We start from the raw sequence: 24,252 nt of genomic DNA, 5'->3' as shown, positions 1-24,252 counted from the left end.
AATAAATGAGTTAACACGTGGATGTGCTTAGAGAAAGCCCCAGACACTAAGGCTGAACCCGCAAGCCTTTGACCACCTGCCTGATTCCGTCACGCCGACCACGCCTTAGGGGGCTCCAGCGTGAACAACTCCTCAGGACCCAGTCAATGCACGCACGCCCCGGCTTTTAACAGCCACCCCGAGACCCAGAGGCTGGCAGGACGACAGCCGGAGCTCCAAGGGCCTGGCCCCCGACCCAGCAGCACCCTCCACTCACCTCCCGGAGGCCGGAAGCTCCCACAGTGCAGGGCAGACTCGGGAGGCCAGTCCCCCCACCCCACTCCTGGTAGTGCCCAACGCACCCTACAAATGGCCCGCCTAGAAGTTAAGAACAAGGACTAGCCCTTACTTTGCAGAGGCACATTCTGAAACGTGCACAGATGGGACGGCAGAATGGAGACCTGCCTGGAAACCGTCAGCGGGGAACAGGGCCTCCATGAAACGCCACTGCCCACGCGCTGACGTGCGTTGTGCGGAGGGATGGGCATGCACGGACTCAGCAAACTACGTTCTCTCATTTGGTGTGTCATGTGTTTTTTTCCGTAATAGAATGTAAAAATAGCCACAGTAAGTAAGCCTTCTGCAACCACGCTGCTTTGATTCCAATCCCAGCTCCTCCTCTCAGCAACTGTGCAACTTTGGGCAAACTACCTGCACTTTCTTTGTTTCAGCTTCCTCGTTTATAACACGGGGACAACATCACCGCGTACCTCACAGGGCTGCTGTAAGAAATAAACAAATTAATGCGTGTCAATCCTGTGACCTTGGCTGGCACAAAGCGAGAGCTCGACCAGCATCAGCCATTGTGTGGCCAGCCAAAAAGTCCGTTTGGTTTCTTCCATACAATGGCTCCAGCCATGCTTAGCTGTCTCGAACGCCACTCGAAAAAATTTTGTTAGATTGTATTGTGACAGCTGTCACATCGGCATGCATTTAAAAAAAAACAAAAACATCAAAACTGGTGAATTTTTGTGCAGGCATTTTATTTATTTATTATTAGAGAGAGAGGAAGGGAGAGAGAGAAAGAGAAGGAGAGAAACATCAATGCGAGGTTGCCTCTCACACGCCCCAACTGGGCACCTGGCCCGCAACCCAGGTATGTACCCTGACTGAGAATCGAAGCAGCGACCCGTCAGTTCACAGGCTGGCGCTCAGTCCGCGGAGCCACCCCAGCCAGGGCAGTGCAGCTATTTTAATATTGAAAATGGAAGAAGAGATACAACATTTTCAACATATTAAGCTTTACTATTTCAAGAAAGGTAAAATGCAACTGAAATGCACAAATACTGTGCAGTGTACGGAGAAGGCGCTATGACTGTGACTGATCGAACAGGTCAAAAGTCGTTTGCAAAGTTTCTTGGTGCTGCTGAGAGTCTGGCCAAGTACTTCTCAGCCGTGGGGCTGCCTTAACCACTGGAAGGTGTTTAGCAGCAGCTCTGGCCTCTGCCCACTAGAAGCCAATAACAGGAGACAGCAGACATATTTGAAATGTCCAAATCAATAAAGTTACTGGTGAACATGAAAAATGTATCTTTTATGGAAAAAATTAAATGAGCTTTTTGGTCACCCCAATAATTGTGAGCCAACTGGCGGAGTGACGGCCACACAATCACCCCTACCGAGGCGTCAGTGGCTGCCAACATTGCTTGGATATCCCAGGCTCCCGCCTGTAGCACAGGACCAGGTATGGGGACATTGCAATAAGCAACCACTGAGTCACTGGCCTAGGACACACCCGTGTACGCATAACAGGTGGGAAAGAGAGAGGGCCTACAAGCCATGGGCCCCACCACACCGTGAGACCCTGAACGCCTGAGACTCACTAACATCGCTTCTACAAGTCAACCCAGAGAGAGAGCTGAGATGTGAACAAACACTGACATCCAAAGACGCCCAGGGCTGCGCTGTTCGCAAACCAGAAACTTCCCAAACGCTGAGATGCCAGTTCCAGACACTGAGACACGTGGGCAGCAGAAACGTGACCATTTCAGAGGTGATAAAATAGCACGAGCAAATGACCGCCTGTCTCCTACAGGCAGATCACAAAACTGGAGACACAGAATAGCCCAACTTGCGTTCATACAATATATAACAAACAGCCTGATTTTTTAATGGGAAATTTATGAGAAAAAAATTGAGAAAAATAGACCATGATAATTATTTTAATGTTAATCTCCATGTTTTCGTTTTTAGGCCTGTCTTTATTCCCCAAGATTCCAACAAGGAGCACATATCAGTGAATGAACAAAGGATAATCAAGGTTTTTAACTCGCACAGACCCTCAGGGCCTGGCCTGGCCTGGCCTGCGAGGGACAGGTCAGAGCTGAGCTCATATACCCAGCAAGAAGGGAGCCCACACCAGGGCCAGGTCTGCCCTCCTCAGGCAGAAGAGAACGCGCTGGCTCAGGAGGGCCCGTCGGCAGGCAGCCCCGGCTGAGGGGTGGGCGCTGCTGGGGGAGCAGGGAAGGGGTCGGGCAGGGTGCGGTCTGAGCAGGTCCAAGCGCACACACAGAGAAGCGGGGGCAGCGCTGGAGAGGGAGATGCCAGCTTCTCGGCCAACCCAAAGATTCGAGGAGGCCTCGTGGTCTGCGACACTGAGCTGAAGGCCATGCCGGTCCCGCCCTGCATTCCACAGCGCCAGCTGTGCGCCCAGCTGGGCCCGGAATCTGGCCAAGGGCCCTCCCGCCCATTCACCGTCTCACTCAAAGTCTCCGCCCCGGACCTGAGTGGGCCCGGGATGTGGCCCCCCACTCAAACAAGCACCCACTCTCTGCACCAGAGCCTCTGCTACCGTCATATGCACCCCACTTAACTGGGGGCCTAGATCCGGTGGCTGTGGGCCGGCACTGTCGCCAGCGCCTGGCTGAGGGCGATGCAGTGTTGACGCCAGCGGACCACTCCGGACAGCTTCGCCCAGAGCAGCCACTCAGAAGAGGTGGCTGCTTCCCAAGCAGAATCTCTGCTTCAGGCCCTTTTTAGATGACCTGTTGGCTCACGTTCCTCCTACCATTCCTTGGCGTTTACATGAAGTGCCTACTTGCCACCCTCCAAAGAGCCCGCTGACATCAAGGGGGTGGGGTCCCAACTCTGAGTAACCGAACACGCCTGGGGTCAGGCGCCCAGCCTCCCTGGCAGGAGCGCTTTTCTTGTTGTAAGGAGTTGCTCAAGGTGACTCAGCAAGTCAAAGGCGCGGGAACGATCTCCCAGCGCAGTGAATCACAGGCCTCCAAGGCAGGCGGGCGGTGCTGACACCCGAGACACTGGCTCCTTGCAACAGCCAGCCTAAAGGGCTTGGGGGTAAAAATAAAACTGAAAGAACTGAAACCATTCAGTGACGTCGCCAGCACCTAACGTCATCTCGTGGGCCCGTTCCCATGTCTGTCCCCCTAAGTGGGATCTCCGGTAACGGCTGCTATAAACATTTCAAGGAGCAGACGCGAATGCAGACGACATATATTATTATTTTTAAAAACCATGATGCCCATACTTACCCATGAATTTCACTAACTCTCTGTTAAATATATCTCCTAAGTAAATGAGAATAAAAATAATTTTCAGTGTTTTTTAAAAACCTGTGTTTCAAATTTTAAACAAAATAAAATCTATCTTTAAAAAAGAAACTAAGCTAAAATTCACAATAGAAGCCCTGCAGCGGTTCTGTGGGGGCACAGGGGAGCCACGGTCTTTTGCAATCATTTCTCTAAGCAGCACAGGTCCACCCACAGCTGCATCTACCCCGCAACCACCTGCCCCCAACGCATAAGCCACACTGTTCATAACAAAAGACGAGGAAAAATAAACTCATTCCTTTAGCTTCCAGGAGGTGTCTTAGGTCCTGTGTGGTGAGTGCCATCCCGTTTTAAAGATGAGGAAAGTGGGACCTCACACAGCCATGGGCCCAGGCCTCACCGAGGGCCCCAGACGGCCACACGGGGAAGCTGTGTGCAGGGCCAGCCCCTCCATCCCGCGCTCACCCTCCCAAGGCGCTGGGTCTGCTGCCGGGGCCAGGATCAGAGTCACACTTGGGGTCCACGCGGAGGCGGCCCACTGGTTGCCATGGGCTCTTTCAGCAGCGAGGACAGTGGGCCCCCCATAACACCAAAGCAACTAACATTCCCGAAGCCCCTTCCACCAGGCTCCAGGGCAGCTGGCAGAGGGAGCAGATGGAAGGAGGACATGTTCGCAGGTGCCCAGCTCTTCCTGGACTTCAGCGACCTGGAGATAAAATCCATGCGGGCGCGGAGGCTGGCCAGCTGGCTCACCCGGGAGGGTGTGGGGGTGGCAGAGGGAAGCCAGCTGGGCATAATCTCTTCACCCCCTTAACTGCATAACGTATAAAACAACTTTGGAACCATGTGAAATATTACCTAAGCAACAAATTCCTGTTTTAAAGCTTAACAGAGAATTCAGCCTCTGTAATCCTCGGAGAGACGCATGCTTGTCAGCCACGTGACTCCCGCTCTGGCCCCAAAGGAGGAAGGCAGCCACTGAAGGCGCCTCCCTGCATTCAGCTGCCGACCTGCTCCAGCTTTCTCTCTCCTCCACTCCTCCGGCTGCCCTGAGTCTGGAAACCGACCCCTCACTCTCTCTCACCCCCACATCCACCCAGGCACAACCCTCTGCCCCCTGCTTCCGCTACTGCATGAATTCCTGCCAGACCCCATCAGCCCCACCCGGCTGTGGCCCCAGCCTCCCACCTGGAAACCCAGCTTCTCAACCTCTGCTCCAGCCTTGTCCGTCCACCCCTACGCAACCTCCCAGCAGGGCCCTGCCCCACGGCCTCTGACTGGAGCAGGCCCTCTGCCCCGCAGAAGCCCCTCAATGCCCCGGACTCAGGGCCCATGAACAGCTCACCGGGCACTCCTGCGGGCCGGCCCTGCCACCCACTAGGCCTGGCCGCTTGCTAACTCCCCCATGGCCAAGGCCACGGAGCCTCCAAACCACTCAAAGCCAAAAGACCCCCTCCGCTCCATGCCCAGCCTCTGGGTCCTTGTTCATGTGGCACTCCTTGCCTGAAATGACATTCAAATACAGGGTCTGGCAGAAGTAACACCTGCTAGAGTGTGGTTGGTAGGGTAATAATATAGGTGTAATCAGTTATTGAACATTTCACCTAAAACAGTATATGGTGCATGTGAGTGTGATAGTATTATGTTACAGAATTACATGCTTATGATTTTGTAATAAAAAAGGGGCGCTGCTTTGTGGACCTTGTACCTCACCTCCCGACCCTCAACTATTTATTCCCCAGCAAGGGGCATTAGTCTCCCTCTAAGGCCTGCCCCGCCCTCAGCCCACGCCCGCTTCCAGTGCTGGCCCGCAAGCCCTCGCAGGCCCCCACCACGGCACAGACGACACGGGCGTGCCCATGGGCTGGACACGGCCATCCCTGCCTCTCCAACTCCAGGTGCCCGGCACCCAGTCCTGCTCTCAGCACCTCTGTCCCCTCTGTTTCTGGGTGTCCCCTCTCCTGCTTGGTCATCTACCACCCAACGCCTTTCACAGAACAGTCTGCTCTGGAGAGACCTCGAGCGAGGCCGCGCCCCGCCGGGCGCTCCGGCAGGCTGGGGAACCGGGCTTCCTCGCCCGCCTGGGATGCAGCAGCTGCTCCGCAGACTGAGCTTCGGTGTGTCTGAGTCCTCGGGGCCTGCGGCAGGACAGCGGACCTATAATCAGTGACAGTGCCTCTCACAGTCACAACTTGCTCATTTGCATTTTAAAGTAAAATGCCCGCCCCTCACATGCTAAGAGTCACCTCCTCTCCCCTGCTGTTTGAAAACATGGGGGCGGGGGGGGGACAGCTGGGGGGCAGGTCATGGGGCGGACAGGGCAGTGCACATGTTGTTCTTTCAGGGTCTCCTTCCACCAAATGCGGGGCTGTTCTAGGAAGCAGTGATGGAGAATAGAGTTGAAGGAACCTCACAGGGTTCCCTTGCAAGCCTTCCCCACAGATCGGGTCAGAGTGGAGATCCCGCCTGGGTGACCTGTCCTGCAAAGCTGATACAGGCCTCTTGTGGGCCCTGAGCAGAGCCCCAGACCCAGCCCCCTCCCCGCTAGGCCACCGATGACCCAAGTGGCCAAAGAACATTTGCTTCTTCTAACAACGGCTCGCTGGGTGCAGGCGCAGGGACGGCTGTGCCAGGCTCGGACCTGGTGGCGGAGCAACTAGCTGCTTCCAGGGCGGGAGGAGCACAAATGCCTGGAGAGCAGCCCAAGCCCCGGGCCGGGCCGGGCTGCAGGCTCAGGCCTGCCCCCCGCCTCCTCCAGGAGGCCTTCCTGACTCCTCAGGCTGGGTCACGACCCTCCTCTGAGCCTGTGCCAGGGATCCCCACCCATGTTGGCCTCTGGCTGCCGACTGCGGACCTCAGAGCTGAAGAACCTGGCCTTGGCCCACGTGACCCCCCAGCACCGCAGCCCGGTACCTAGCAGGCGCCCAGGGAGGATGCTGAGTATATCAAAGCAGGACAAGCCCAGTCTGCCCAATCCACACCTGCCAGCTAGGAGGGGTCCTCACCTCAAGGGCCAAGTGAGGCCAACTGTTAACACCCAAAATGATGGAGTCAGCACCCTCATTACAATAGTACAGAGGAGGAAATCAAGGCACAGCACCTGCAGACCATCACCTTCAGGACAGATGCCTACACCGCCACGGTCATGACAGGCGGCCTCTCAGGACACGGGGTGAGGGACATCTTGTCCCACGGCCCTTGTCCGCTCTCTCCTGTGCCCCAGCCTGAGCCCCCAGCACCGCACACAGCGGCACTCCCACTGCGCCTGGCCAGGCCAGCCTCCGCCCACCCCCACCCCCACCCCGACCCCCAGTCTCAGGAGCAGAGCGTGGAAGGTGTTCCTACTATCGAGCATCACCTGGCCCGACGGACCCAGGCGAGGGAGGCCGGCTGGCCGGCGAGCCCGCTGCCCAGGCCCTTCCGGGGCTCGGCAGGCACACAGGCCCCGGAGCCCGAGTGTCCCGGCCCCAGCGGGGCCCCTGCCCCCCACCTGAGCGCCCAGCTGTCCCGCTGAGGTGGCACCTGCCTCCGAGCCCGAGTTTGAGAAGTAAACAGGGTAACGGCCTTCAAACTAAACCCCCAAAATAAATGTTTAAAGCTACGTTTCTGCTTGCACATTTTCAAGTTGACATCTAAAATTTCTCATCGTAAGTTTAAATACTTGTAGAGGATGTTAATTTCCAACATATTGTAAATATTAACATTTCAAAATAAAACTGTTACTATTTCTCTTTTAAATGGATCCAATGGAATCTAAATATCATAGTGATTTGAGATCAACCATCATCCATCTTAAAATTACAGAATCGGACGCTTCTTAAAAACACCTGGCAAGTTAGCAACGCTCCTTTTGCTGCCTCCAGCTTCCAATCCACATCCACGTCAGTGGGGTTTATGTTTGAAGGCCTTTTATTGAATAACCTGTTATACTAGCAGGCAAAAATAATAATAATAATAAAGCATATAAATGTTTTAATTTTTTTAATTTCATGTGTAAAACTGTCAAGTTTTCTTCTGGACAGGCTTATTATCACAATTACTAAGAGTATATAATTGATCAATATGACAGAAATATATTACAAATTTGTGTAAGTAATAAGCACAAAAAATTAAACATTGTTAGAAATACATCTCAGAAGAGATGAATGGAAAATTTTTTAACTGCTTCATGCTTCCACAGGACATTACCTATTGTTGCAATGAGACTGAGTTTATTATCAATTCTATCTCTATTTTTCAATTTTTATAGCTGTAAGTGCCGAGACTGCTCATTCAAATAGGATGAAACAGAGATTTACCCCAGCACATTCTCTGAATTCCTTCAGAATTAGTTGCCAAGAACTACAGTAATTTATCATCAAAAATCACTGTCAATGTACTGTCAGCTGACAACTCAATCAAGCCCTCTTTCGGTTTCATTGCAAGCAAAGAACTGGACGTCCCTCACTTGTTCCAGGATCACAGCAACCAGCTACGTGACATCGGAGGTTTTGCGCCCCACATCGCACACCAGATTCCCACCTGATAATGACAGCACGCGGGTCTCTGGTAGATGAGCAGCTTCTCGTGCGCCACACACTGTATCTACTGCTTTGTCCAAATTAACTCTATTAGTCCAACAACAACCCCAGGGCACCGGTACCATTGTTATTCTCACTTTACTGATGGGGAGACTGAAGCACTGAGCCCCAAACAGCCAGAACCACGACCCCAGGCGTGTCACTCCTCGCCATGCACGGCTCCGTGGGCACGGGAGGGGGTAGTGTGAAAGGGGCGGCTTGGGGGACAGTTTGCAGGCTCCCTCCCCGGCAGGTCAGCTGCAGGGATGAGCACGCAGTGGCCCAGGGGATGCGCAAGGCACTGCTTCGACGTGCTCCCGCCACCGCCTTGGACAACTCACACACACACGCACGCACGCACGCACGCACGCCTCTGTTACGTAAACACCATCGATGCCTGGCACCCCAAAGAACCAATAAATGTGAAACATTAATACTATCCCTACTGCCCTTTAATTAATAGCCAGAGGAGAAACAGCTCCCACAACAGGGACAAATACCGCAGACCCAACCGGTGTTTTAGTTCATTCCTGACCCTGGGCCCCCAAGTCCTTTTTTGAATAGCAGCCGACCCTGGCGCCAACAAGCCTGCAAGCACACAGTCAACAGGGCCGTAGCTACCACACAGGCTTTGGAGAGAAGCGGACCCGCATGCAAATCCCAACGCTAACCGCTTACCAGCTGGGTTCCTCAAGGGAAGTCACAACATCTGAGCCTGTTTCCTCATCTCTAGAACAGACGTGAAAACAACACCCACATCACTAGGTGGCTGCACAAAACGGGAGAACCCATCAGGGCATCTGACACAGGGAATAATGGGCGGTGGCGGGCGGCATGCGTGGCTCCCCCCTCCCATCACTGAGGGACCAGGCCAGCGCGCATTCAGCTCCAGCAGCCAGCAGCCCACCAGCCTGGGGATCGGGAGCACAGAAGCCTGGCTGATTGTGAAAAACCAGCTGAGTGGATCTGCTTCCAATTTTTGCAAAAAGCCTTTCTCTCTGTCTTGAAATTTCAAGTTCTCCAAATACTCGGGGATGCCAGCAAGAGTGAACACAGGGGTGTCATGGTGGTTTTATTTTTAGATGCCAGTGTGGAAAGCATCCATTTGGCTTCATTGTGGTCCCCAGGCACCACTTCCTCCCCTAAGGCATTGCCAAAATGAACAGCAGATACATCAAGACAGATTTCGTAACTTTCTGCTGGTACAGTCTAAAACAATGGCTCCAGCCGCCAGTTCCACCCGCATACTAAGTGGATTAAAGGCTTTAGTCTAAATCTCCCTGGGGAAGCGTGTAAACCAAATACCCTGGCCCCCGGGGTTGTCCCTCACGCTGAAGCTGTCAAGGCCCCCTCCCCTCCTGCGTTGGGATCTTCCACAGACAGGAATCAGGTATCTTCTTCCTGATTATCATAGTTCTTCCCCTTTTAAGCAGTATTTGTTGGTGAGCAGGGGAAGTCACTTCCTCTAGGCCTGACTGGTATGGCCTGGTTGGGCATCGTTCCACAAAGCTAAGGGTCCCCAGGTAAGATTCCCGGTCAGGGCACATGCCTGAGTTGCGGACCAGGTCCCCAGTTGGGGCACATGCGAGAGGCAACTGATCGATGTTTCTCTCGCTTGTCATTGTTTCTCTCCCTCTTTCTTCCTCCCTTCCTCTCTCCTTAAAAATAAATAAAGAAAATCTTTTAAAAAATAGTTGCTACACGTGAAAACAGCTCCCAACACAAATTTCTTTGTGGACCCTGTCACAAGGCTGGGGCTAACCTCAGGGGAGCACTTGGCCCTTCGCACACTAAGCTCCACCTATGGGGCCAGGCCTGGGTGCAGCACAGCGCACCTGCAAAGGACCCAGGGACTGCAGGGTAACCACTGGAAAGGACTGAGAGAGAAAAACAAGCCAAAGGATCCCGAGGCAGGACCGCTCAGATAAGTCCAGCATTCGAGTGACAGACCATACAGCCACACCCCTCTGCCCACCACAGGCATTATCAACCAATCCCCTCAGCCGTTCACAGATCTAGGACCCTCCAGGCAACCACTACCAGTCAATCAGAGTGGCTGGCCCTGAAGGCAAACTTCCCAGCCATGCCTGAACTCCGACGGCCCCCTCAGGATGTGTGGAGAAATTAATGGCCACAGAAAAGCTCAGGGCAGATCATGCACCTTTGCAGGGACCAGGGGAGCCTACGTGAAGACGCTCGAGCTGATGATGTGGCTTCCAGGAACTACCTCCTCCCCCAAAACAAACCTCAGCCTCCTGGGTGACAAGTTCAACCCACAAGCTGCAGAAGAAGAAGGCCAGATGGAAGAATCCAGCGGACGGCCACCAAGGCTGCCAGAGTGAGTTCGTCCCACGTCGCCAACCTCCCGCACAGGTGCTGCCAGGCCTGCATGTTCAGTTCAGGGCCACGGAGCCGGCTCCAGGCCCTGGGAGGGCTTCTCCCCTTCCTCCTCTCCCTCCCGCCCTCCTCCAGCCAACGAGCACCCGAACCCAGCTCATCCCTGGGTGACGCAACATGGGAGTCAGAAGCCCCCACTGACTCAGTCCACCCAGGAGCCGGGGACCCAAGGGAAGGTAAGATGTGGCTTGATATCCAAAAAGGGGAAGGTGCATGCCCCGACGGGGGGCTCAGGGAGGCAGAGTGGCCTTAGGGATGAGACCATGCACAGGAAGGTCTGACCCAGAGCGGGGCTCATCCCCAGAGGGCCGAACAACCACGGCGGGGGCTCAGCCAACCATGGGGGCATCAGGACCATGGCCTTCTGGCTGCCCAGCCTCCCCAACCTGCAGCCCCACCTCTGGCCCAGCCAGCTCCTTCACGGACGGACGGACGGATGGACGCAGCCAGAGCAACTCGACAAACCCGAGAGACCACCCGCCGTACCCCACCCCGTGCTCTGCCCAGGGAGAAGCCATGGCGATTCCACAGGGGAGACGGTAAAGACAAGAAATGCATGAAGAGAGGCAGGGCGCCCAGACCCCAGGGATGGGGGAACGGGGAGCACTGCGACGCCCTGGGCCTGAAAGACGATGAAGGCAAGGTGTGTACTCACCTGCACGACTTCTATCCCTCGCTTCCTGTGGAGGAAAACAAAGAAAACAAAGGTTACTTGGCAGACAGGGAGCATCCTTCCAGAATGTTCTCTATAGCCAGCTGAAGGCAGGAGGGTGAGGACAGCTGGCTGCCGCACCCCTTAGGCCATGCTCCCCAGAACGGCCTCATTTTCAAGGGGAAGGTCTACAAATTGCTAGCTGGTCCTCAAAGCCACCTTCCAGCAGAAAGAGAGGGATGGTTCTCCAGAAGGGCTTGGCCAGCCCTACAGGGACACCAGCTTGTTTTCCTCACAGCCAGCCATCCCCCTCCTCACCCGCGAGGCCAGCCTGGGCCGCCCACAATCCTTCCCACCCCCGCGGCTGGTGGCATCCCTCAGTCTGCCCCAGGGTGTCACACGCCCGCCCGCGCCCTCTCCCTCAGCAGGAGGCCTGCAAAGCCGGCAGCCGTCCCGGCGCTCGTCCACTCGCAGCCACCTCTGGCCACCACCGGCACCCTGCCCATCCTCTGGCGCTGGCTCAACCGTCTTGGCCCTCGCCGATGTCCCCCAAGCCTGGGCCTCGTCTCCCCGTCTCTTCCCCACAGTCCCACGGCCTCTGGTCTCCAACACCAGGGCGTGGACTCGCCGGATCCCAGCACAGAGCCTCCCAGCCTGGGAGTCTCCCCAGGGCCCACCAAGGCTCCCTGCCAACTCCCTCACTTTGACCTCCCCGTCCCACGTCCCGACTGCAAGTGCGTCCTGGCACACAAGACGACAGGGCTAGGTCACGTCTCCCAACCCTGGTCCCCACCTTCTACCCCAGCCTTGAAAACCCGGCTCAGACAGAAACACCCCCAAGCAGCCAGCCCTGACCCCCATGCCGTCACCGCACCCCCCCAGAGCCCGAGCCCTCCTGAGAACGCGGGCACCACCCTCCCAGCCCTTCGTTCCGGAGGGCTGATGGGCTGTCACTGGGGTGAGTGCTGGGGAAGGCACAGGGGCCTGTGTGGACAAGAGGTGGCAGGCCAACCACCGTGCCCACGCCCGTTTTCCTGGGAAGAAGGCGGGGCCACCCGCAGACACTTGGGCTGCGACCAGAAGTCAGGAACCGCGCTTACTTGCCCGCATTCCTTCCTTGACGCAGGGACTGTGGCAGATGGCGCCCACCTGGCACGCCGACGCTCTGTAAACATATACGTGTAAACCATGGCTCCATTCCTGGGCCCTCCGGGGCCCTCGGGGGGCTCGCAGTCCCAAGGAGGAGCCGGCCCGACGCTCCTGGGGAGCCCTCCGGGCCACACCTCACACAGCACATCTGACAGGAAACCTACCGCCTTACGTGTGCCGGTCCGCTCATCCAGCAAGTGTCCCCCAGCGCCTGCAGAGGGCCCGGCCAGGTGCGGGACCTCACCAGGAAGCCGCACCGAGACGGCAAGAATCAGCAAAGGGGGCACGCCAGGTCACACTGCAGGATGCGCCCAGCCGCCGGCCCCGCGGTCCCCAGTACCGCTACCGAACCCCCAACCCCAAGGAACCCAATCTGAAAACCACAGGGGTCGATCCAGGGGTCCACACGGTCTGTTGCCACCAGAACCAAGGAGACTGTCCTAGTGGCCAATATCCATCCGCTTCCATGATTCCATGAGAAGGCAAACTGGATACAACAGCACAGCCCTGGGCCACCAAAGCCCACAGCAGGGGGACAGACAGCATCACCAGGCACCTGTGCCACACCCAGCCATCAGGGCACTGCGTACACCCTTTCTGAGCCCAGCCTCACTCCTAGGCTGCTCCGGCCCCACGTGAACACTGGTGACAGCACTGCCACGGTCACACGGCATGTGGCTGTAACTAGCCAGGGCTCAGAGTACCTCCCCGCCCCGCCCCTGCTTCGGCACAGAAATCAAGTCCCCAGGAAAGCTCCGAATGACAAGATGGGACTGCACACTGGGGATAACAAGGCCACAGAAGGAGACCGGCGTGGGGGGGCGGGGGGCGGGCGGGGAGCACGCAGTGAGCCATGCCAGGCCAGAGGGCCTCCGCAGGCTCCGAGTTAATCCTCAAGGCACCCAGGTGACCCCCGTGGGCCTGTCGTTCTCCTCTTGGAGCTGACCTAGCAGCCATTTCCACTGTTTGTGACCACCCCCTTCCCGCCCCCGCCCCTGCCACAACAGCTTTCCCTCCACCAGTCCTAGAAAGGAACAGGTCTCTAACTTGGAAAACACAGGGAACTTGCAACAAAAAAGAAACAAAGTCATCCTGAGAGCAGACAGGGGGGAAACCTCAGGTGGGGTGGAGCTCCCAGGACAGAGAACACAGCTGCTCTGTAGCTCAGAGCTCCAAGAACAGAAGCTGCGACTCTGGCAGGAAAGGTGGGGCTTAGCTCCGGTTTCTGTCCACCTCGGGCCACCCCACGTGCACTAGGCCCCTGGGCAGCGCCCTGAGTGCCAGCCGTGCCGACGCCCTCCAACACCCTCCGCAGCGCAAAGGGATGGGCAGGCGGGCGGAGCCAGGCCCGAGAAGGGCCAGCCTGCTCCCCACTCCAGGGCCCCCGCGGAACAGGGAGACCGGGAAGGGGCAGGAAAATACAGTGTGAGCCTGCGGGCTCCCTTCTTCATCAGCAACTCCTGCAGGACACAGGGAGCCCACAACCTTCACTCCCCAAGTGGCAGGCTCCTGGAATCCAGCCATGACCAGAAAGTCCCGAAGCTGAACCATGCTACCAAAGGGGAAGAGGGAGGCGGGGTGAGGGAGGGAGAGAGAGACAGGATGGGGGAAAAGGAGGGAGGAACTGGAGAGCTTGGTATCAAGTGATTACCGGCTCCTGGAGACCCCAACTCCAGGATCCCACCCCACGGACATGCCAATGTGGCCCAAGTGTCTCAGGCTGTGGCTGTTCACTGCCACGCTGTCTGTGACAGTAGAAGACCAGCAGTGACCTACACCCCCGAGGAGGGGCACCCACCTCCAAGGAACACTAGGCGGCCGCTTAAAGACTGAGGAAGCGCTCTGGGCACCCGAAAGGCACTGGAGGCCTGTGCGAAAGCGCAAGCTGGAAACCCGGGCGCCCCACCACTGTCTGTGTTAAGCACAACATACAGTCCACAGAACCTAGAAGAAAAAGGCCGCAGGGTGGGCTCTTGTCGGGGGCCAGTGTGGCTGGGGTGGGGAGGTAGGGAACACTTCCTTTTCACCGTGCGGTCTTATGCATCGCTTGACTTTTGTCCTATGTGCCTCCAATATAATCTCAAAAACTAGACAAATAACTTTTTTTGCATTATCTTTTCAATGACAAGTAAAACTCTAGCTGCCAGCACTCCCAGCGCCTGGCATGAAGGAGCTGCCTCATAACGACTCGATTGACGGACGGATGAAGTGAAGCAGAGAGCTCAGGGTTTACCTGGGGAAGCTTCCAAAGTCCGAAAGAGCAGCTGAGATAACACCCATGCCGGGGCCAGCGGACTGCCCCACACGGGGACACCGATTTGGGTTCTGAGCCCATTCAAAGGCCCGGGTACCTGGGAAACAGGCCGGCGGGCACGCGCGGCAGTGTCGGCTGTGGCTGCAGCGGCCCCGTGGCATGGGGTTTGTTTTCCCTTCCACGCTTGTGTTTTCTAATTTTCTGTAATGAGCATAGATATTACTCCCAAAATAACAGGAAAAGTAACAATGAAGTTTAAAGTTAAATAACTAAAAAATTGTATTTAACACCTGCACCTGGAGAATTTTACGAACTGAAACTTGTTTTTGTGGCAAATATTGCCTTAGGAAGTTTAGGACAGAGGTCTAGCCCCCCAACTCATAAATATAAACCTGTTTTTCCAAAAACTAGATAATCACCAAAAGGAGGATCCATTTTGCAAAAGGAACATTGACCCCCCCCCCCCAGCCCCCACCCAAGTCCAAGGAGAGCAAAGCCAGGGGAAATATAAAACACTCATTTACAAAACAAACTATCCTTTCTGGAGAGCAATCAGAGAAGGCTTCACAGAGGAGGCAGCATTTGCTATTTGAACAAACACTGAAGGGAAACTAAGGAGAGCCACTGGGGAGGGGAAGGTAAAGATGACTAACATGAGGAATGCCCACTTCCCAAAAGGTGTGTGGGGGTGTGGGAGCACAGTGCGCCCCAGAGAGCAGGCGGGGTGATGGGAAGTGGGGTAGCAGGCGTAGGCTGGGCACGCCGCAGGGGCTAGGTGTGCCACGGCAAGGCCTGGCCTTCCCCTGGTGGGCGGCGGGCCCCCAATGCCAGGACAGGTGGCAGGACCACCACTGGAGCTCGTCAAAATGCTAACTTGAGGCCTGTCCTGAAGGCTGATTCCGGAGGCCTAGGGGCCAGGCGGGGAGCAGCGGGGAGGGGTTCGGGGTTTGCCAGGTGCCCAGGTGTCGCTTGGGGCAGCCAGGGACGGAACGGCTGCCAGTCCACCAGGGGCAGCTCCACGTGCTGCCGGCAGCGGGGCCCGACTTGCCCAAGGAAAGGGGGAGGGGGCAGGTTTCATTCAGGGGCAGCCCTTCCGGGTCTTGGGGACAGGAGCAAAGGGCACAAAAGCACCAGGAGTAGCTGTGATGCTCATACTCTGGGTCCAGGTGGAGGCCACACACCAGCACCAGGAGGGGACACAGAAGCCAGTCACTTTTCCATTTTCTCGACCATGGTGGTGCCAGAAGGTCATTAGAAGCCCGGGACTGAGCTGAGCAGACGGGGCAGGGACTGCATGAGTAACAGGGAGGAATGGAAGAGGTGGGGCACGTCCCCAAGGAGAACAGGGAACCAGATCCAGCTGCACCTGTGCCTCAGTCTCCTTACCTGTCGCGTGAGGAGACCCCTGGACCCCGGCCCACAAGGCTGCCGGGCCCGCCCTGGGGCTGTGGGCTCTGCCCCTGCTGCTCTACCCTGCCCACCTGCCTTTCGGCACTGCCCTCCTCTGCACCGTGTGATTCTGATGGGCAAGTGGACAACTGAGGGGCCACGCCCTCTCTGGGCGGTGGGCGGGGGCCTGGAGCCTCTCAGCTGCAGGACGGCTGTGGGCCCATGCCAAGAGGAAAGGCCAGCGCTCTGTGGCCAGAGACAAGGCCCTGCTCCAGCCGGCCCGGATGGAGCCTGTCTCCTCTGGACTTTCAGCTGCGAAGTTTTGCCAAAGCCAGTTTACCCTGAGTTTCTGTCGCTGGCCGCTGTCTTGCTTACTACAGCAGGTCCTTAGTAAGTGACAGCAGCTCCCACTTCCTGAAAATGACAGAAATTACCCTGGATGACCTGGTGCAGAGGGAGAAGGGATGACAAAGGAGTCCGATGACAAGGACCAAAGTGGGAGGAGGAGAAAAGAGCTCCTCAGAAACCAGTGAGGCAGGGCCGTCGGGAAGGAGAAGCGTCCACGAGCCCACACACCAGGGCTATGTAAGGCCCGGGGCACAGGCCGCTGGGTACGACACCCGGGAGTTATCAGTGGACCCCTTGGGACTATGAGCCCCCCTCCCCGAGCAGCAGGCCTGTGGGGGCCCCGGAAACCCAGCAGCCGGCACAGGGCACATTGCTGAGCCACCCCAGGTCCCAGTTTTCACCTCTGTTAAATGCGTAGGTATGACCTTTCCGGCCCAACAGGCCCTTCCTGGGCAGGTAGGAGGCCCGAGGGCTGCAGGCAAGTGATGCATGTGAAATGGGGAATCACGAGGGGGAGAGGCGAGCTGGGCACAGAGGTCCCCTCTCACCAACAAGGAGAGCAAGACCAGTGATAACTGGGAGAGCCCCAGGAGCTCAGAGTAGGCAGAGCAGCGACCAAAGATTTCTCAAGTTTGTGAAAACAGGCCCTGCATCAAGAACGGCTTTCCCTCCATATGCAAGGCCACAGCTGCTTGCCTCCCACCCAGGCACAGCTGCCGGCTGGCCATAGCAGAGGCAAGCCACCGCTGAGGAGGGGCCTGCAGGACCACCCAGCTGTGCGGGAGGCCTCGCCAGGCCTCCAAGGGACGGGCTTCGCGGCAGAGGGGATCAGCCTGGAAACGCAGGCTCCCTCCCGCCAATGGCAGGGACCAGGGAGCTGCACCTGCCCCCAGAGCTAAATCCCAGCAAGAGACTAGAGACGAAAGGGGGTAATTAGACCAGCGGTGTGCCAGGCGCGTTCTCATCCAAGCCATTTGTAGCACACATTGATAATCACCGGATTTCAGAAGGCCCAGGACAAAGTCCCTTTCGCACCCACAAGGCCTGCTGGCAACCTCCCCCCGCCCCCACCTACTGCTTCCCCCTGCCCTGCAAAGGACTCAGGGTTCCCTGAAGAGGTGGTTAGGCCTCCTCTGTCACCCGTGTATGCAGAGACATACTGTTCCCGCTGCCTCAGGTGCCACCCCAGCATCGCCGCCCAGCCTACACTCAAGGGCAGCTCCTTGGGGGCCTTCCTTGGCTCCCCCCCTCAGAGCCCCTCACGTCGCAGCACCCCAGCTCTGAGCACAGGTCTGCAGGCGGCCTGGCAAAAAGCTCCACGGCGGGCGTCAGTGGTGGCCACGGTGCTGGCAGCCCTCCTCCCCCGGGCAGTCCCCTGGACACCCGCGCCCTCAGGGCAGGCGAGCCTATGAGCCTTGCTTTGGCCCGTGTCCTTCCAAGCAGAGGCACTGGAATGCCAGCACCCAACTCTGCAGCCAGAATCGGACCTCAGCGGCAGGGAACACAAGGACAGGGATGACTCCCAAAGCAGGCCCGGGCCCATTCCTGAAAAGAAACCTGGCTGCGTGGCAACGAAGCCAGGCTGGGCACCAGAGAGGAACTATTATTAAAAGGACCTTCAGCCTTGGCTGGAGTAGCTCAGTTGGTTGGGTGTCGTCCCGCAAGGCGAAAGGTCGCCAGTTCAATTCCTGGTCAGGCCACATGCCTTGGTTTCAGGTTCAGTCCCTGGTCAGGGCACATATGAGAGGCAACCGACAGATGTTTCTTTGTCACGTCGCTGTTTCTCTCCCTGTCTCCCTCCCTCCCCCTCCTTCTAAAAATAAATAAAATCTTAAAAACAAAAAACAAAGAGGACCTTCAGCTGGCAACTGTTCTCCACCAGGTGGTTCTGCCCCCGGGCACACTCAGGAACAGCTGAAGACACTTCTGATTGTCCTAACTAGGGAAAGTCCTACTGGCGTCCAGAAGGCGAAGGCCCTACAATACACAGGACAGCCCCCTAACCAAAGAATTATCTGGCCTAAACTGTCCACCACGCTGAGGGTAAGAAATGTGGGGGACAGAAGACTGCCACCGAGCCACCGCAGGGAGGGCACCTGCCCGGAGAGTTGCCCGGCTCCAGAGTGAGCTCTGAATGAGCCGTAAATGAACCTTTGTTGCAAAGTTCTCAGGGTTGCTCGTTACTGCTGCCTAACCTGGCCTTTCCTGACCGATATACGCTCCTTGAGGCAACAGGGCTTATGCCCCTTCTATAACCCAAAATCTTTTTTTTTTTAATCATTACCCAAGGACAAGCTTACTGTTTTGAGAGAGATGGAGAGAAACATCAATGTGAGAGAGAAACATCGCTCAGTTGCCTCTCATACATACCCTGAACTTCGGCATGTGCCCTGACCAAGAATTGAACTGGCAACCTTTCAGTTTATGGGATGACATTCCAATCTACTGAGTCAAAAAGGCCAGAGCTCCACCTCAAATTCTTATCTTAATACCTGACACTTGGCATCTGGAGGTACAGTATATAAGGCATCAGTGGGGGGAGGAGGTGGTACCAGCTCCTCCTTTCGTCAAACCCTCCCGTGAGCGACCCGTGTTCTCTAAACTCATGCCCCACACCCCCCTCGCCCAGACACCGCTCTGTGCCTTTGCACACGCTGTCCCCTCTGCTAGGCTGCCCTGCCTCCCCGGCGAACTCCTGCTCATCCACCAAGAACAGCTCACAGGACATTCTCACGGACAGGCTGCTGCCTGCTCCTTCCCAGGGCTGCAACCGGGGCTCTTTCGCCCTTTGGCCATCTGACACTCCAGGCTGCTCTGTGGCCCACTTCCCACCGTGAGCCCCGGAGGCCATGCTCTTCATGAAGCGCCCTGTGGCCACCGCAGACCCCACACCCGGCTGGCGCCCTGCACTCAACAAGTGTCCCAGGGTTCCCACCCTGAGCCGTGCCTGCCCCTCTGCTTCCTGGGCAGCCTGGTGCACTTGCTGATGAATTTCATAATTTGGATTTTCCTCCTATTATTAGTGCCAGAAACTGAAATGGCCTGATATAAAGGCAACATAGGAACAGAAGTTTAAAGCCAGCACAAACATGTGAATTGTTTGGACAGCTCCAGGAAGGAACCAGATAAACTGGATACTGCCATATGTCTTTTTTTTTTTTTTTTTTTTTTTTGAGGAGGGGGAGTGTAACACCCTTTCCCTGATCGGAGAGTCACCAAATCCTGACACTGAAGACATTCCCCTACACTAGGTGCCCCACCTGGAAGAGGCAGGAGGAGGGCGGGCCTCGGGACGCCCACAGTGCAGACAGCGTGAGTCAGGGTGCTCCTGCAGACCCACATCCAGCCCACGGGGTCGGGAAGTGGCTTCTCCTAGGAAGCCAGGATGTGGGCGAAAGGCCGAGAAAGTGACTCACCTTCCCAGCACCTCCTGGAGGAAAGCAGAACCTCGGGGCTGAGAGGCCTGTGCTGCTGAGATGACTTTAAACGCCCCTCAATGTCTAGGACGGGGAGTCGGAGGCAAGGGTGGGCTGGAGACCACCCACGGATGCGTTCCGCTGGCATGCACAGCATAGTCCTTTCAGAAAGGAAAGCACCCGAATTTTCACCTGGAAGCTATCGCTGAACTTCCCTTAATGGCACTCAACACGCCCCCACCTTTTAACATAAAAATTCTCTACTTGGATGTCTTTTTAAGGCTTTTGCCACTGCCTTGCAGGTGCTGTAACTCTTCCTTCTCCAAGCGAGGGACGAGCCCTAAATTGCAGGGGGCAGGGTGCCGGAGGCGCAGGAGAGGCACAGGGGCTGCAGGAAGGGCTGGTTCCAGCCTCCCACCGCCTCCAGCTGTCGGCCTCCTGCTTCGGGGCAGTCTGTTCACTGCGCAGCAGTTCCTTACTCCCAGAAATGCAGTTGTGTACTGTCGGCCTAAAAAGCCAGGTAAGCTGCAGCAGGAAGGGGAGCCACAGGAATTTCCATGCAGACATTCCCTCCTTGGGACCCAGGGGGAGGGGGAAGCCTGCCCAAGAAGGTCTGAATCGCTTCCTTAGCACCTATCCTTAAGGTACCATAAGCTCTTAAAATAACGGCACAGGTGTGTGTCGCAGCCTGCCTTTCGCGAGGCTGTGAACCACAGGGGACTCAACATCTCCATCCACCGTGCCTGCTGAAAGCCCCCTCCTGGCCCGAGGGTTCTGTGAGCCCCTGCAGTTTGGGGGTGGGGGGTCTCCAACCACACAAGCATGGAGTTCCCTGTCTGTCATCAGATATTTGCTGGGCTTCTCTGCCAGGGCCTGGGCTGGCCCAGGAACAGGGGGACCCCCAAGCCACAGCTTGGCCTAGAGAAACAGGTGGCGAAGGAAAGCAAGTCAGCGACCTGGTGTGTGAGCCACAGGCCCCTGAATACAGCAAACATTGGGGGGATGTCAGGGAGCACAGGAAGGTGACAGAAGACTGCTCTTTGAGCTGAGTCCTGGCAATGACCATGACAGAGGCCACCAGCACAGATCACCAGCAGAGGGCCTGTCACATACCAGAGCTGCTGGGGCTAAGCCACGGCTTCTGGGCATTTGGAGTTCCCTGGGCCCCTCTGCCACGAGCGCTAGGGCTGCTGTCACATCAAAACAAAGGTCAAGTTACCCCCACCCCCGACTCTCAGAAAACTTAAATCCTTAGGCACTTTATTCAAGTATTTCCCCAACCTCTCAGCTACTTATAAGAGAGCAAGTGGGAAGGCAGGCAGGCCCAAGGAGTCAAGTAACAACCTTATCCACTGGTCTGTAATTAAGGGCAGGGAACCTGGCTCTGACCTTGACCCAGTCGCTCCCTTTTCAGGCCCCACAGACATGTCTATTCCGTATATGGACACTGTATTCATTTCCTATCGCTACTTAACACAAGTGTGCGGGCTGAAAACAACAGTGTTTCTGTTACAGCTCGGGAGGCGAGGAGGCTGGAACAGGCCAGCAGGCCTGGTTCTTTCTGCAGAGGAACCACAGCTTCACCTGTCCCGTTCCAGAGGCTGTCTGCATTCCTTGGCTTGCGGCCACATCACTTTGCCCTCTGCTTCTATTGTCGCTTCTTCTCTAAAGAGGACCCTCCTTTCCACCTCACCTAAGGACCCTTGTGGTTACACCGGGCCCTGTCAGATTACCCAGAATCATCTCCCATCTCAATCACATCTGCAAAGTCCCTTTTGCCATGTAAGGTTCATATTCAGGTTCTGAGGGCACGCTGGAGGGGGAGGGGAGTGGCATTTTCCCAATCACCTCAAAACCAAAGCTCTTGCCGCTCTGCATCCCATGACTCTCAGATGCCTCTGCGCAGTGTCCACATGTGGGCCGTGGGCAGATGAGGATTCATCCAGAGGGCTTGTTAGGTGACTCAACAAGTCCACAAGGAAAAGGCTGGCGCTCCGCCCCCACAGTGCCCACAGGGTTCCAAAGGTACACAGGTGTAACCAAACACTGACACGGGTCCCTGATGCAAAGAGCCGCCGAGGGCCAGGGACGAGGGGGCCCGGGTGGTGGAGACCTGGGGCCCCAGGCCGGGAAGCCCTGGCTGTACACTACGGGAAGGAGTGATAATTCCTGACCTTTGGGTCCACTGGGAGGACCACGAGAGATGCCCGGAGCAGCCACGCCCTCCCCCTCCAAGGCCACCTGGCTCCACTGAAGGCCACATCCCTCGGACCCTGCCAAGCGGCTCTAAGCAGCTACAGCCACTCCCCAAACACAGAGGCGCTTGGGGGCTGAGCCCAGCACCCACACACACAGGCATCAGCAACGTCTGCCCTGCCCCCCACCCCTTTTCCAGATGCCCTGGGCTCCCGACTCGAGAGACAGGCAGTGACTTCACCTGGTGCCCCCGTGACCCTCCAGCTACAGGGAGGATCCCAGAGGCCCAGGCACAGCCAAGGCAAATGAGCAGCCACCCCAGCAGTTCCTGGGCACATTCTCTGCCCAAGCAGGCCCGTTCTCCCCAGGCGAGGGGGGAGGGCCCGAGGAGGGGGTGGGGCTGGAGGGCCTGTGAGCTGGCACTCCGAGGTCAGCCTGGCATTCACTTCAGCAGCTGCATCACAGAGTGTGACTGTCCTATTTTTTCAAGTGAGGACATTCAGAGAAATTAAGAAACTCGACCAAACCTCATGCTCAGTGAAATAAGCCAGACACAGAAACACGAATATTGCACGGTAACACTTATGTATGTGGAATCTTAAAAAAAAGAGAAAAAAGAAAAAGAGTTGCACTCCTAGAAGCAGTAGAATGGTGGCTGCCCGAGGCTGGGGAATGGGGAAATGGGGAAAGGTTGGTAAAAGGGTGCAAACTTTCAGCTGTAAGATGAGTAAGGCCTTAGGATCTAATGGAAAACATGGTGACCCGAGAGGACAGTGCCGTTATAGAACTGAAATCTGCTGACAGAGAAGTGTTTCATCAAAAAAGTAAAAATAAGGGAGGTAAATATGTGAGGGGACAGCTGTTTTAACTCATGGGTGAGAATCCTTCCACGATGCGTACATACAAGTCCTGTTCAGCAAGTATCCAGCCATGTACTATGAACAAGAGACATTTACCGGAAAAGACCCAAGATACAAGGAACACTGTACGTAGGACAATGATGCCTTAGACCCCCCCTTTGAAGCAGGCACCTTGGGACGTCTCAGTTTTCCCCAGTCGCCATCAGCTGCCCCATTGTATTTTCCTGGATCTCATCGACAGTCTGTAATCTCTTCCCTTCCAAAGGTGATTTTAGTTTTGGGAAAAGCCAGAAGTCACAGGGTGGCAAATCTGGGCTGTAGGGGGGCTGAGTCACCTGGGTGATTTGATGTTTCGCCAAAAAACTCTGCCTGAGATGTGATGCATGAGAGGGTGCATTGTTGTGATGAAGCTGCCAATCACCCGTTGCCCTGAGCTGCGGCCTCCTGAATCATCCGAATAGTTTTTGCAGAGGAATGTTCAAGCTTAACACAAAATTGGATGCAGATTTGTTGCTCTACTCACACAGTCATTTTGAATGTGATGGCCACACAGTACACATGCTCACTCAAGAGTGTCTCCTGTCCCCACTGACTTGTACAGTGAGGTCATCATTGTTCACACACGCACATTCCAGTCCAGTCTCCTTGGCTGCCAGGTTACATCAACATCACACAAACCATTCTCATTATACTTACAATGGCTGGCCTTTTTCCAGACAGACCTTGTATATCAAATTATAACACTGAACACTTCAAAGACTTACAGTTCGGTGTATCAATTATACCTCCATAGAGCTGGGAAATATATATACACACATATATGAATAAAACAAAGAAACTCACTCAAAGACTCTCAGCAAGTAAGTCACAGCAAAACCACAATCTAAAGTCAGGTCTGCTGCCAGGAAAGACCACCCTTATCATGTGACCCTATGTGACCACCCCACCTGTGAGAGCAGGGGGTCCAGCCACGTCTGCTGGGGGTGAGGCTTCCGGGGTACCTGGGGAGAAACTGTTCAAGACAGAGCTACCACCCCTCCCCGCCCAGCCACGGCCCCAATGTGGGCTGAACTCCCACCTCAGATCTTGATCCCCAGGAGGCTGGGGGAGGGGAGCCATGGCGCCTGGAGGCCTGAGAAGAAGAGCCCAGAAGAAGCTGTGACTGGCCTCTGCCTCGGGTGGGGGCTGGACACACCTGGGGTCACTTAAGGCCCAGAAGCAGGGGGAGCTGGCAAGCTTCTTTCTCCTCCCCAGGGTTGACAGCTCCTTCCGGGGATAATGTCACATCAAATGCCCACTTCCCAAGCAGAAGGCGCCCTTCCTACAAAGTGCAAGGGCAAGGAAGCTGATTTCAGCCCAACCGCAGGAAGAAGATGCCGGCTCCCAAAGGGAGGCTGCCGGGCAGGGGCGGCTGCCCCACGGAGGGAAGGATACAAGCTGAGGCAGGGTGCCCGCTGCCGGGGAGGGGAGACCCGTGCACGGGG

The 24,252-nt window shown here is 56.2% G+C and overlaps 1 protein-coding gene across 2 annotated transcripts in view; it reads right to left on the bottom strand.

Moving 5' to 3' along the window:
* Window positions 1–24,252, bottom strand: part of ITPK1 (inositol-tetrakisphosphate 1-kinase) — a 137,539-nt gene that overhangs the window by 93,556 nt on the left and 19,731 nt on the right. The window contains exon 2 of one of the 2 annotated variants that reach the window (XM_054567109.1): window positions 11,160–11,184. In XM_054567109.1, the coding sequence (XP_054423084.1) occupies window positions 11,160–11,184 (25 nt within the window). Of the gene's footprint in view, window positions 1–388; window positions 459–11,159; window positions 11,185–24,252 lie in introns of those variants that run through there. The other variant, XM_054567110.1, reaches the window with a different exon arrangement.

The sequence above is a fragment of the Pteronotus mesoamericanus genome, unplaced genomic scaffold (genome assembly GCF_021234165.1).
Source record: "Pteronotus mesoamericanus isolate MK-2021 breed Mesoamerican mustached bat unplaced genomic scaffold, CSHL_Meso_final contig_182, whole genome shotgun sequence".
NCBI classification, from domain to species: Eukaryota; Metazoa; Chordata; class Mammalia; order Chiroptera; family Mormoopidae; genus Pteronotus; species Pteronotus mesoamericanus.
Note: the sequence above shows the minus strand (reverse complement) of the source record. Positions and strands in the feature narration are given on the sequence as shown.